The sequence below is a fragment of the Schistocerca gregaria genome, chromosome 1 (genome assembly GCF_023897955.1).
Source record: "Schistocerca gregaria isolate iqSchGreg1 chromosome 1, iqSchGreg1.2, whole genome shotgun sequence".
NCBI classification, from domain to species: domain Eukaryota; kingdom Metazoa; phylum Arthropoda; class Insecta; order Orthoptera; family Acrididae; genus Schistocerca; species Schistocerca gregaria.
Window position 1 is genome coordinate 992,249,822 of NC_064920.1, and position 13,838 is coordinate 992,263,659.

Sequence of the window (13,838 nt, forward strand, 5' to 3'; positions counted from 1 at the left end):
CCAGATAATTTATGGAATTAACTGCTTCCAGTTGCTGACCTGCTATTTTGTAGCTAAATGGTAAGGGACCTATCTTTCTATGTATTCGCATCACATTACACTTGTCTACATTGAGATTCAATTGCCATTCCGTGCACCATGCGTCAATTCGCTGCAGATCCTCCTGCATTTCAGTACAATTTTCCATTGTTGCAACCTCTCGATACACCACAGCATCATCTGCAAAAAGCCTCAGTGAACTTCCGATGTCATCCACCAGATCATTTATGTATATTGTGAATAGCAACAGTCCTATGACACTCCCCTGCGGCACACCTGAAATCACTCTTACTTCGGAAGACTTCTCTCCATTGAGAATGACATGCTGCGTTCTGTTATCTAGGAACTCCTCAATCCAATCAAACAATTGATCTGATAGTCCGTATGCTCTTACTTTGTTCATTAAACGACTGTGGGAAACTGTGTCAAACGCCTTGCGGAAGTCAAGAAACACGGCATCTACCTGTGAACCCGTGCTTGTTCCCTATGTGTAATGCTATTAGTGCCATTTTTGTGTAGTGCCACATTGTGTGGCACCACATTATGTAATTATCCTTAATTTATGAGAATGAGTGTGGTTCTTAACTTTATGTTTCATGGTTTTTACTGTCCAGATAGGAAAACTCATCTACTACTTTTAGTTTCTGATTTCCTCATCTCAGTCCCTCACTATCACCTGATTTAATTATTCAGTTAGATTCCATTACCCCCATTTTACTGTAGTTAATGTTGATATTCTAATCTATTTTCAATGCATTATCCATTCTATTCATTGTTATTCCAAATTCTTTGCTGTCTCTGTCAAACTTTAAAGTTTTTATTTCTTCTTCATGAACTTTAATTCCCTTTCCAAATATAGCATCACTCCATCCACAACTACAGCTTCCCTTTCATGCCCTTCTACTCATGGCTGTATTCTGTTTTCTGTACAAGTTGTGAGCAAGCTTTTGCTCCCTGCATTTTGTCCCCTATACCTTCAGAATTTCAAATAGGGTAGTCCAGTCAACATTGTCAAAAGATAGGAGTATGCATGTAAATCATGTGACATGTTTTATATTAAAAACAAAGATTCCAAGACTTACCAAGAGGGAAAGTGCCGGTAGATAGGCACAATGAATAAAACACACAAACCCACACACAGAATTTCGAGCTTTCGCAACCAGCGGCTGCTTCGTCAGGAAAGAGGGAAGGAAAAGGAAAGATGAAAGGATGTGGGTTTTAAGGGAGAGGGTAAGGAGTCATTCCAATCCCGGGAGCAGAAAGACTTCCCTTAGGGGGAATATAGGATAGGTATATACTTGCGCATACACACACATACATATCCATCCATACATATGTATTTATGTATGGATGGATATGTATGTGTGTATATGCGCGAGTATATACCTATCCTTTCCATGCCAAAAGTTCCCTCCCATGCAGCCTTGTCATTTGAGGCAAACATATTTGTTTGGACGCGAGCTCTTTACAGCAGTACACCATCACTCTCGCCTCAGTTTCTACTGGGCATAATTTCCCCAGAAGCCTAGTTCAAAAGCAGATTCCCTGGGCCATCACATACAATCCTCATACTGCTCATCCCACCAAAAAACAACTTTGGAGCCCACCACTTGTCACTCAGTATTATCCTGGTCTGAAATGTATTAATCAGCTTCTTCGACAAGGCCATGAGATCCTAAAATCATGCCTTGAAATATGCATTCTGTCTGAGATTTTGCCCACCATACCTAGAATAGTTTTTTTGTCACCCTCATAATTTCTGCAATATTCTTGTCAGACCCTATGCTCCTTCTGTACCCATCTCCATACCCTATTACTCCTACCTCTGTGACCATCCATACTGCAAGACTTGCCCTATGCACCCCTCTACCACCACATATACCAGCCGTGAAACTGGCAAAACACATACTATCAAAGGAAGAGCCACCTGTGAAATGACACACATCATATACCAGCTTTTATGTAAGCACTTTTACATCAACATGACTACACCAAATTACCAGTTAGGATGATTGGCCATAGGCAGAGTGTCTATGGTGGCAACACACACTATCCTCTTGCAAAGCATTCTCTACAACTTGACAATCATGATCACAGTGTCTGTTTCACCACATGCACCATCTGGATTCTTCCTCCAGACACCAGTTTCTCAGAACTTGGCTGGTGGGAACTAGTGATACATCTTGTCCTTGGTTCTCACCACCAAACTGGCTTTAATTTACTTCAGTTTCTTTTGTCTCACCTTTTCTTAGCAGTAACTACTCATTTCTTCACTCCATTTTAGTTTTCTATGTCTTTCACTTTCTTACTTGTATATTTTTTGCCGGACCCCTCCCTCCTCTATTACATACAATGCACTTAGCTTTTTACTCTTATTAGCTCATGCATGATGTTTAAGCAGTGATCTCTGTCTTACATATTACCCTTTAAGCTCTCAGGTTTTCAAAGCTCATCTGGTGCAGTCCCCAACAATCAGTCTTTCTTCTCATCCAGTCCGGTAAGTCTCCTCTGACCCATGGTTCTAGGCGACTTTCCTGAAATCTACCCCTTTTCCTAGACCTCTCCTAGACCTCTCTAGTGCCTTTGCTTCATCCCTCTTCCTTCCCCTTCAACCCTTATGCCAGAAGAAGGAGCCACTGGCTCTGAAAGCTTGATAAATTATATCTTATTTTGTGTGTGTGTTCTGCTGCTGCTTGATGAGCAAATTTTTTATCTACCATATTACATTATTTCATCAAAAACTGAATATTTTTATGGTTACATTTAATCTTTGGGGTTTTTCATGTCAAAAGGTTCTATTCTCTTCCTGTCTGAACAGCTTGTCACCCACACTTCTCTTCATACACTTCAGATAAATACCTTCAGAAACGACTTCCTAATACTTATATAACTGTAACAATTTCTACGGGTATGAAATGGAGTGAATGCATAGGCTCAGAAACAGGCAAAATCAGATCTTGTTAACTTCCAAACTGCTGCAAAGACTGGCAACTTGCTTTAAATATTCAGACATGGAAAATTATGAACTTAAGATTCCAAACTGGTGCAAAGATTGGCAACTTACTTTAAATGTTCAGACGTGTAAAATTACACACTTCACAGAATGAAAAAGCTTGGTATCCTAGGACTACAATATTGATGAGTCACTTTTGAATCAGCAAACTCATACAAATACCTGGGTGTAACAATTTGCAGGGATACTAAATCAAACTGTCATGTAGACCCAGTTGTAAGTAAAGCATGTAGAAGGCTTCACTTCATAGGGAAATGTGAGCAGTCTGCAAAGGAGACTGCATAAAAAGTACACGTGTGTCTCATTCTAGAATATTACTCAAGCCTGTGTGACCAGTACCGAGTAGGACTAAGAGCAGACATTGAAAGGATACAAAGAAGGGGAGGGCAATGGGCACAGATTTGTTTGACCAGTGGGAATGTCAGAAGGCTGCTGAAAGAATTGTACTAGGCAACACTTAAACATATATGAAAAATATCTCGTGAAAATCTGCTTGAAAATTTCTAGAACCAACTTTAAGTGATGAATTTAAGAACACAGGTTATCCCAGGAGGAATTGTCAATATTCAGGGATATAACAAGAATGAACATTCAAAGCAAAAAACTTCATGTGGACATTTTCTTTGTCCTGAATGGTTTCTGAAGTGGATCACCTATAATGTACACTGTCATTTATTATCTGTGTTATTCAGTACGTTGTCTGATTTACACATGTATGATAGTAAACATTAAAAAGTGAATTTTATGAAGAACTGCATTTTATGAAGAATCAATGTGCTGAAAACTCTGGTAAACACTTTGTGATCAAAAATTCAACATTTCAGAAAGCACAAACAATAGTCTTCAATAGCAGCAGAAGCCATAAATGTACACCATATCTGCATATACTTCATTAGTGTAGATGTATGGCATGTTAACCAGCACATGTGCACACATTGTCACTCAATGATTGTCTCTGATACTCTTTCAAACCCTTGCACCACCTCACTCACAACAAGCCATGTATAACTGTGCATTCAGCGGGCTAGTGTAATGGCAGGAAGATATCCTGGGCACAAAGATGAAAGCAACAAGCCTCTAGATTGGATCAGAATAAAATGTTAAAGAGTTTGCATGAGTAAGACCCATACTTGTTTTTGCATACCACTAGTCCGAAAACAAATGTATGTTAAATGTGTTCTATACCAGATGCCATTCAGAACAGGGTATATGTCCGTATGAAGTTTTTTGCTTCAAATGAGCATTACTGTGATATCCTGAATATTAACAATTCCTCATGGGATATCCTGTATATTACAGCCCCATACATATTGCTGCCATAGGGATTGTAAAGAAAAGATTAGCCTAATTACAGCATGCATAGAAGAATTTAAGCAATCATTCTTCATGTGATCGACATACAAGTGGAATGGGGGAAAGCCTTAATAACTGTCACAATGGGACATATCCTCTGCCATGAACTTCACAGTGGTCTGCAGCATATAGGTGTAAATGCATATGTAGGTATTTTCTTTTACACTATTGTAAGTTAAACTGTCATGTGCAAAGACTATTATTCTACACAAAACAATATTCCTTAACTTTCCAAAATCGTAAAATTGCAGTCACAATTCATTAAATAATGAACATTAAAAGTGTAATATTATTTTTAAATTAAAAATTATTACACAGAATGAACCTATAGTGGCTGTATTGTTGCAAGTGAGTGCCCTTTTGTGGATGATTATTTCTGGTGTGAGATGGAGATTAGCACATACTACACATTAAAGTAAATTTGGGGAGTTCAAACTCACTTTGATTTTGGACCCATTTTTAGATAATTCTTCATCCGTTAAGGGGCTTAGTTGGTCATCCTGTATGTGATCTGGTGACAAATTGATAGCTGTGTAGTCTTCCGGTGGCACAAAGTTTTCTGAAAGTTAAAAAGATAATAGCCAGATCTATGTTTACGAAATATGTGTATTACGAATACTCTTCTAAATATCTGAAGAGATGAAATACTAATCTATGAGCATTTCACTTGATGAAATTTAAATACCATTGTAGGATAAAACAGATGCAACAATAAAAACATTTAAAATTATTAAATGTGCCTTTGGACAGTACCTTGCCCATAAAACAAATATCAGCTATATCTTGCACTGTCTAAGGCTTTTCCAGCTGACAAGTTGCTGTGGCCCTCAGACATTCTAGAGGACAGAGTTATTTAAAGTTTGCAATATTTTGATGGAGCACCTTTCATCATATTCACAAACAGATGTTGACCGATGTTCAGCATCATTACTTGAGCATGATATGTTGTGTAATGTCAGTGTCATCACTCACTGCAATGCTCAAGAGCCTCATAAAAAGACAAAATGTTTGTAAAAGATCTAATAATAGTGTATTTACAAGATATAGCCAAGGTAATGCAAGGACATACACAGAAATAATGTAATTTCTAAAAACAAAATTAAGAATAATATGTTAGTTACAAATGAAAAGATCAAAACAGAGTATGACATAACATATGGTAAAAACTGAAACTATCATAAACCAAAACGTTTACTAAAAAACCACAGTGCTTTACAAGGCATGGTTCATTTGACATGATATGCCCTTACCTTCATACCAAGAAGAGAGCCAAAGGGCCTCTATCTTTTTTCTTTATTATTTATTTATCCTTGGATCAGTTCTTCCAATGATATTGTACACATCATGTTTACATAAAGTTTGCAAATACTTAGAGAATATTGTGATATATACCAGTGATGTAAGATTAATTTTATAATCTGACTGATATATGAGTTGTAGTTACCAAAAGTTAAAAATATGTGATATTCAATATCAAAATAAGAGAACAACAGTGACTATTAAAAGGTTTTTAAAAGATGTAATGGTGGTCTTTGGCCATAAAAACTATTTATTTATACAATCCACTATCACACTTTCAGCCATCTGACCATTATCAGGCAGAGTATGTATTGCAAAATTTGTGCTTCATAACAGTTATACATAAATAAGTAATTCTTACAGTCATAGGTGAACATGATAGTTGTTGAAACAATTCACAAGACTATGAATCCTAACCAAATAAAATTAACAATGAGAAGTATATGGCAGAATGCAGAGAAATACAGTCCTGGAAATTGAAATAAGAACACCGTGAATTCATTGTCCCAGGAAGGGGAAACTTTATTGACACATTCCTGGGGTCAGATACATCACATGATCACACTGACAGAACCACAGGCACATAGACACAGGCAACAGAGCATGCACAATGTCGGCACTAGTACAGTGTATATCCACCTTTCGCAGCAATGCAGGCTGCTATTCTCCCATGGAGACGATCGTAGAGATGCTGGATGTAGTCCTGTGGAACGGCGTGCCATGCCATTTCCACCTGGCGCCTCAGTTGGACCAGCGTTCGTGCTGGACGTGCAGACCGCGTGAGACGACGCTTCATCCAGTCCCAAACATGCTCAATGGGGGACAGATCCGGAGATCTTGCTGGCCAGGGTAGTTGACTTACACCTTCTAGAGCACGTTGGGTGGCACGGGATACATGTGGACGTGCATTGTCCTGTTGGAACAGCAAGTTCCCTTGCCGGGTCTAGGAATGGTAGAACGATGGGTTCGATGACGGTTTGGATGTACCGTGCACTTTTCAGTGTCCCCTCGACGATCACCAGAGGTGTATGGCCAGTGTAGGACATCGCTCCCCACACCATGATACCGGGTGTTGGCACTGTGTGCCTCGGTTGTATGCAGTCCTGATTGTGGCGCTCACCTGCACGGCTCCAAACACGCATACGACCATCATTGACACCAAGGCAGAAGCGACTCTCATCGCTGAAGACGACACGTCTCCATTCGTCCCTCCATTCACGCCTGTCGCGACACCACTGGAGGCGGGCTGCACGATGTTGGGGCGTGAGCGCAAGACGGCCTAACGGTGTGCGGGACCGTAGCCCAGCTTCATGGAGACGGTTGCGAATGGTCCTCTCCGATACCCCAGGAGCAACAGTGTCCCTAATTTGCTGGGAAGTGGCGGTGCGGTCCCCTACGGCACTGCGTAGGATCCTACGGTCTTGGCGTGCATCCATGCGTCACTGCGGTCTGGTCCCAGGTCGACGGGCACGTGCACCTTCCGCCGACCACTGGCGACAACATCGATGTACTGTGGAGACCTCACGCCCCACGTGTTGAGCAATTCGGCGGTACGTCCACCCGGCCTTCCACATGCCCACTATACGCCCTCGCTCAAAGTCCGTCAACTGCACATACGGTTCACATCCACGCTGCCGCGGCATGCTACCAGTGTTAAAGACTGCGATGGAGCTCCATATGCCACGGCAAACTAGCTGACACTGACGGCGGCGGTGCACAAATGCTGCACAGCTAGCGCCATTCGACGGCCAACACCACGGTTCCTGGTGTGTCCGCTGTGCCGTGCGCGTGATCATTGCTTATACAGCCCTCTCGCAGTGCAGTGTCCGGAGCAAGTATGATAGGTCTGACACACCGGTGTCAATGTGTTCTTTTTTCCATTTCCAGGAGTGTACTTATTTTGCCTAAGGTAAGAACTCACAGCTGAGGGCAGTCTGTAGAAACATCCAGTGTAATGAAGCTAATGGCATATTTAGTTTTGTTTAAAACCATACTAGTTAACAGAAAGTGGTAACTGAAATTATTACAACAGTTTGTGGTGGTAATATCAGTGTGAGCTGATCAGTAACTTTAAGATAACTGCTGACTAGATAATCCTAATTTTACTCCTTCCAGGAACTAGATTCATTTTTATAAAAACTAATCAGTTAAGTAATATCTATAATTAAATTTTGGCCATACTCAAAAAGTGCTTTCATCATCTCAGCCCTTCAGCTTGTTTCATTCCCCAATTTGACTTTATACTTTTGTGTTCCTAATTTTTCTACATCAGGTAGCGCCTTGGTTATTTAATTATGCCAATAATTCAAGATTTGAGTACATTAGCAAAATTTCAAAAGATGTAATTTTACTTTAATGTAAGAAGGAATCCATTGTGTGTGTGTGTGCGTGTGTGGGGTGGGGTTACAATGTATTAATTAAGTAGTATCTTGAACTTTAATAACTCAAGTTGTATTTTGTTAATTACTTTGTTGTAGTCCACATGGAAAAATCACAAGATTAACATCCATGTGGAAGTGCGCACTTGAAAATTGTCATACTAATATCTATGTTGTAAAAGTCTATGACTTGCAATAATTCATTTACATTTGTCTAAAAACATTCATGACTACCTATCACACAGCTCACCTCTTCATGTTAAGTGTTTGCTAACAGGCACAATTAGTTTAGGATTTTCTGTGTATGTTCACATAGATATCTGTGGGACTCATTTACTGTGCCATGACTTTCTTGTGAACTTTTAACTGAAAAACAATTATGTTCATAAACTTTGATGAACAGTTAATTACACGGATATTATTATGTGTGAATCCCATAGACATGCAGTTGATGAGGTGTGAAACTGACATGGTGGGAAATGTTGGTGTGAACTTATTCTAGGACCACCACTGAGTTAATGTGTTATTTTCTGATATAAATAAGTATAATTACATTATAATTACATCCTTGGTTGAATCAATAATAAGCCATGAAGTGTGAGCTGTCTGGGTGACTATATAAGGAACTGGTCATAATTCAATTGCATTCATGGTAAAAATAAGCCTGACAATAAGTGGACATAAAGGGTTTGTTGTTGGGTTTGTTATTACATAACTTCATTAGAACATTCAAATAGTCTTATTTTAGACTGTAACTATGACCTTATGTTGCTGACAAGGAAGCACATCTGTAACCAAGTAAGTAATCTTACAACTAGCCAACTGCTCTTATCAGTACTCTGTGTAAATTATTGAACTCGTCAGAATTGTTCTGTGAGTATCACAGACAGTGCCAGTGATGTGTATCTGGAAAATGCATCTGCAGCAATTACGTGGCTTTTGCTTCAAATATGGGACATAAATCATAAATAAATCTATTAAAAATTACATACTAGACAGCAGCAGGTCAAAGGACACAATGCAGACATCAATTCTAAAATTTCTAGACAAGTTCAATCTACACTGTCAATATAATATTTTAAACCATGTACCAGGTTCATAATGTTGTTGTCATTGTGATCTTCAGTCCTGAGACTGGTTTGATGCAGCTCACCATGCTACTCTATCCTGCGCAAGCTTCTTCATCTCCTAGTACCTAATGCAACCTACATCCTTTTGAATCTGCTTAGTGTATTCATCTCTTGGTCTCCCTCTACAATTTTTACCCTCCATGCTACCCTCCAATACTAAATTGGTGATCCCTTGATGCCTCAGAACATGCCCTACCAACCAATCCCTTCTTCTGGTCAAGTTGTGCCACAAACTTCTCTTCTCCCCAATGCTATTCAATACCGCATTAGTTATGTGATCTACCCATCTAATCTTCAGCATTCTTCTGTAGCACCACATTTCGAAAGCTTCTATTCTCTTCTTGTCCAAACTATTTATCATCCATGTTTCACTTCCATACATGGCTACACTCCATACAAATACTTTCAGAAATGACTTCCTGACACTTAAATCTATACTCGATGTTAACAAATTTCTATTCTTCAGAAACGCTTTCCTTGACATTGCCAGTCTACATTTTATATCCTCTCTATTTCGACTATCATCAGTTATTTTGCTCCCCAAATAGCAAAACTCCTTTACTACTTCAAGCATCTCATTTCCTAATCTAATTCCGTCAGCATCACACGACTTAATTCGACTACATTCCATTATCCTCATTTTGCTTTTCTTGATGTTCATCTTATATCCTCCTTTCAAGACACTGTCCATTCCGTTCAACTGCTCTTCCAAGTCCTTTGCTGTCTCTGACAGAATGACCATGTCATTGGCGAACCTCAAAGTTATTATTTCTTCTCCATGGTTTTTAATACCTACTCCGAATTTTTCTTTTGTTTCCTTTACTGCTTGCTCAATATACAGATTGAATAACATCGGGGAGAGGCTACAACCCTGTCTTACTCCCTTCCCAACTACTGCTTACCTTTCATGTCCCTCGACTCTTATAAGTGACATCTGGTTTCTGTACAAATTGTAAATAGCCTTTTGCTCCCTGTATTTTACCCCTGCCACCTTTAGAATTTGAAAGAGAGTATTCCAGTCAAAATTGTCAAAAGCTTTCTCTAAGTCTACAAATGCTAGAAACGTAGGTTTGCGTTTCCTTAATCTTTCTTCTAAGATAAGTCATAAGGTCAGTATTGCCTCACGTTTTCCAGTATTTCTACGGAACCCAAATTGATCTTCCCCGAGGTCGACTGCTACTAGTTTTTCCATTTGTTTGTAAAGAATTTGTGTTAGTATTTTGCAGCTGTGGCTCATTAAACTGATTGTTAGGTAATTTTCACATCTGTCAACACCCGCTTTCTTTGGGATTGGAATTATTATATTCTTCTTGAAGTCTGAGGGTATTTGACCTGTTTCATTCATCTTGCTCACCAGATGGTAGAGTTTTGTCAGGAATGGCTCTCCCAAGGCCGTTAGTAGTTCCAATGGAATGTTGTCTACTCCCGGGGCCTTGTTTCGACTCAGGTCTTTCAGTGCTCTGTCAACCTCTTCACGCAGTATCGTATCACCCATTTCATCTTCATCTACATCCTCTTCCATTTCCATAATATTGTCCTCAAGTTCATTGCCCTCTATATACTCCTTCCACCTTTCTGATTTCCCTTCTTTGCTTAAAACTGGGTTTCCATCAACGCTCTTGATGTTCATACAAGTGGTTCTCTTATCTCCAAAGGTCTCTTTAATTTTCCTGTAGGCAGTATCTATCTTACCCCTAGTGAGAGAAGCCTCTACATCCTTACATTTGTCCTCTAGACATCCCTGCTTAGCCATTTTGCACTTCCTGTTGATCTCATTTTTGAGACGTTTGTACTCCTTTTTGCCTGCTTCATTTCGTGCATTTTTATATTTTCTCCTTTCATCTGTTAAATTCTATATTTCTTCTGTTATCCAAGGATTTCTACTAGCCCTCGTCTTTTCACCTACTTGATCCTCTGCTGCCTTCACTACTTCATCCCTCAAAGCTACCTATTCTTCTTCTACTGTATTTCTTTCCCCCATTCCTGTCAATTGTTCCCTTATGCTCTCCCTGAAACTCTGTACAACCTCTGGTTCTTTCAGTTTATCCAGCTTTTTGCAGTTTCTTCAGTTTTAATCTACAGGTCTTAACCAATAGATTGTGGTCCGAGTCCACATCTGCCCCTGGAAACGTCTTACAATTTAAAATCTGGTTCCTAAATCTCTGTCTTACCATTATATAATCTATTGATACCTTTTAGTATCTCCAGGGTTCTTCCATGTATACAACCTTCTTTCATGATTCTTGAACCAAGTGTTACCTATGATTAAGTTGTGCTCTGTGCAAAATTCTACCAGGCGGGTTCCTCTTTCATTTCTTAGCCCCAATCCATAGTCACCTACTACGTTGCCTTCTCTCCCTCTTCCTACACTCGAATTCCAGTCACCATGACTATTAAATTTTCGTCTCCCTTCACTATCTGAATAATTTCTTTTATTTCATCATACATTTCTTTAATTTCTTCGTCACCTGCAGAGCTAGTTGGCATAAAAACTTGTCCTACTGTAGTAGGTTTGGGCTTCATATCTATCTTGGCCACAATAATGCATTCAGTATGCTGTTTGTAGTAGCTTACCCGCATTCCTATTTTTCTATTCATTATTAAACCTACTCCTGCATTACCCCTATTTGATTTTGTGTTTATAACCCTGTAGTCACCTGACCAGAAGTCTTGTTCCTCTTGCCACTGAACTTCACTAATTCCCACTATATCTAACCTTAACCTATCCATTTCCCTTTTTAAATTTTCTAACCTACCTGCCCGATTAAGGGATCTGACATTCCACACTCCGATCCGTAGAACGCCAGTTTTCTTTCTTCTGATAATGACATCCTATGGAGTAGTCCCCGCCTGGAGATCCGAATGGGGGACTATTTTACCTCTGGAATATTTTACCCAAGAGGACGCCATCATCATTTAATCATACAGTAAAGCTGCATGCTCTCGGGAAAAATTACGGCTGTAGTTTCCCCTTGCTTTCAGCCGTTCGCAGTACCAACACAGCAAGGCCGCTTTGGTTATTGAAAGCTTCTGCCCCTCTTCAGGAACCACACGTTTGTCTGGCCTCTCAACAGATACCCCTCCATTGTCATTGTACCTACGGTACGGCTATCTGTATCGCTGAGGCACGCAAGCCTCCCCACCAACAGCAAGGTCCATGGTTCATGGGGGGAGGTTCATAATAAACAGATCAAAGTAGTATGAGGAGCAGAAATGGGAGATGATCATAATTAGGTACCATTTAAAGTAAAACAAAGAATATAATATGAAAAGATGGTAAGACCCAACACAATAAAAAGCAAAATAGATGTAAATCTACTGTGAGGAAATAAAAAATGAATACCAGCAGAAGCTTCAAAATTGGTTTAAAATTCTGCAAGAACTAGAAGAAGGAGAAACAAATGAGAGGAGGATGAAAAAACCTTAGAAACATTCAAATCCACCATGACTGAATCTACATGTGAGCGCATAAAGACACAAGAAAGGAAAGGCAGAGATAAAATGTAAACCAACAAGGAAATCCAAGAGACAATAAAAGAGGAAAGGCTTATTAAAAAGAGGATGCTACAGAGTCTAGGGAAGAACATGCAGAGGCGGCAAAAGAAACAAGGGAAGTAGTAAGAGGAAAGAGTAAGTTCATCTACAATCAGCTACAGAACACTGAAGATGACAAGAAAAAAAATTGTAAGAGAATTCTGTTGTTGTAGATATACAAAATATTCCAAGACAGGGCCTGTAATGATGGGTAACAATGGTGGTAACTTGGTATCTGGCCAGGAACAGGGCATGAATTTATCGAAGAACTATTCTGAAGAACTGTGGAATGCTGTGTAGGAAAAGAAATGCCTGAGTAAACTTAAACGTTTGAAGGATCCCAACCAAAAGTGGAGGGGCCACAGTGAGGCAACTGGATGAAGTTCTAAAACAAATGAAGAACAGTAAGAGCCCAGGAACTGGTGGCATGAAAGTAGAAATATTGAAACAATGTGAAGGAGAATGTGGAAAAGCACTGTATAGAATTAGTCTGCAGTTCTGGAGAAATGAAAAGATGTCCAAGAAATGGTAACAAGCAGTAATCTGTACAATATACAAGAAAGGAAAAACAAATAATAATGAAAATTACATTGGTACATCATTATTATGGAAAACCAGTTCTAAGCAAAGAAGGGAAGGCAGAAAGGAGGAAGGGGTATATAGAGGGTCTATACAAGGGCATGTATTTGAGGGCTATATTATGGAAAAGAGAGATGAAATGGGAGATAAGATATTGCGTGAAGAATTTGACAGAGCACTGAACGACCTAAGTTGAAACAAGGCCCCAAGTGTGGAGAACATTCCATTAGAACCACTGATAGACTTGAGAGAGCCAGCCCTGACAAAATTCTATCATCTAGTGAGCAAGATGTATGAGACAGGTGAAATACCCTCAGATTTCAAAAAGAATATAATAGTTCCAATCCCAAAGAAAACAGGTGTTGACAGGTTGGAAAAATTTCCAAGCTATCAGTTTAATAAATTGTGACTGAAAAATATTAACATGAATTCTTTAGAGACAAATGGAAAAACTGGTAGTTGCCAACCTTGGGGAATATCAGTCTGGATTCTGTAGAAATGCTAGAACATGTC

The 13,838-nt window shown here is 39.4% G+C and overlaps 1 protein-coding gene across 1 annotated transcript in view; it reads right to left on the bottom strand.

The window, feature by feature from the left end:
* The window catches only part of LOC126284156 (uncharacterized), an 81,895-nt gene that overhangs the window by 53,162 nt on the left and 14,895 nt on the right, over positions 1–13,838 (bottom strand). Inside the window, exon 5 of the mRNA XM_049982920.1 lies at positions 4,846–4,964. Within this exon, the coding sequence (XP_049838877.1) occupies positions 4,846–4,964 (119 nt within the window). The remainder of the gene's footprint in view (positions 1–4,845; positions 4,965–13,838) is intronic.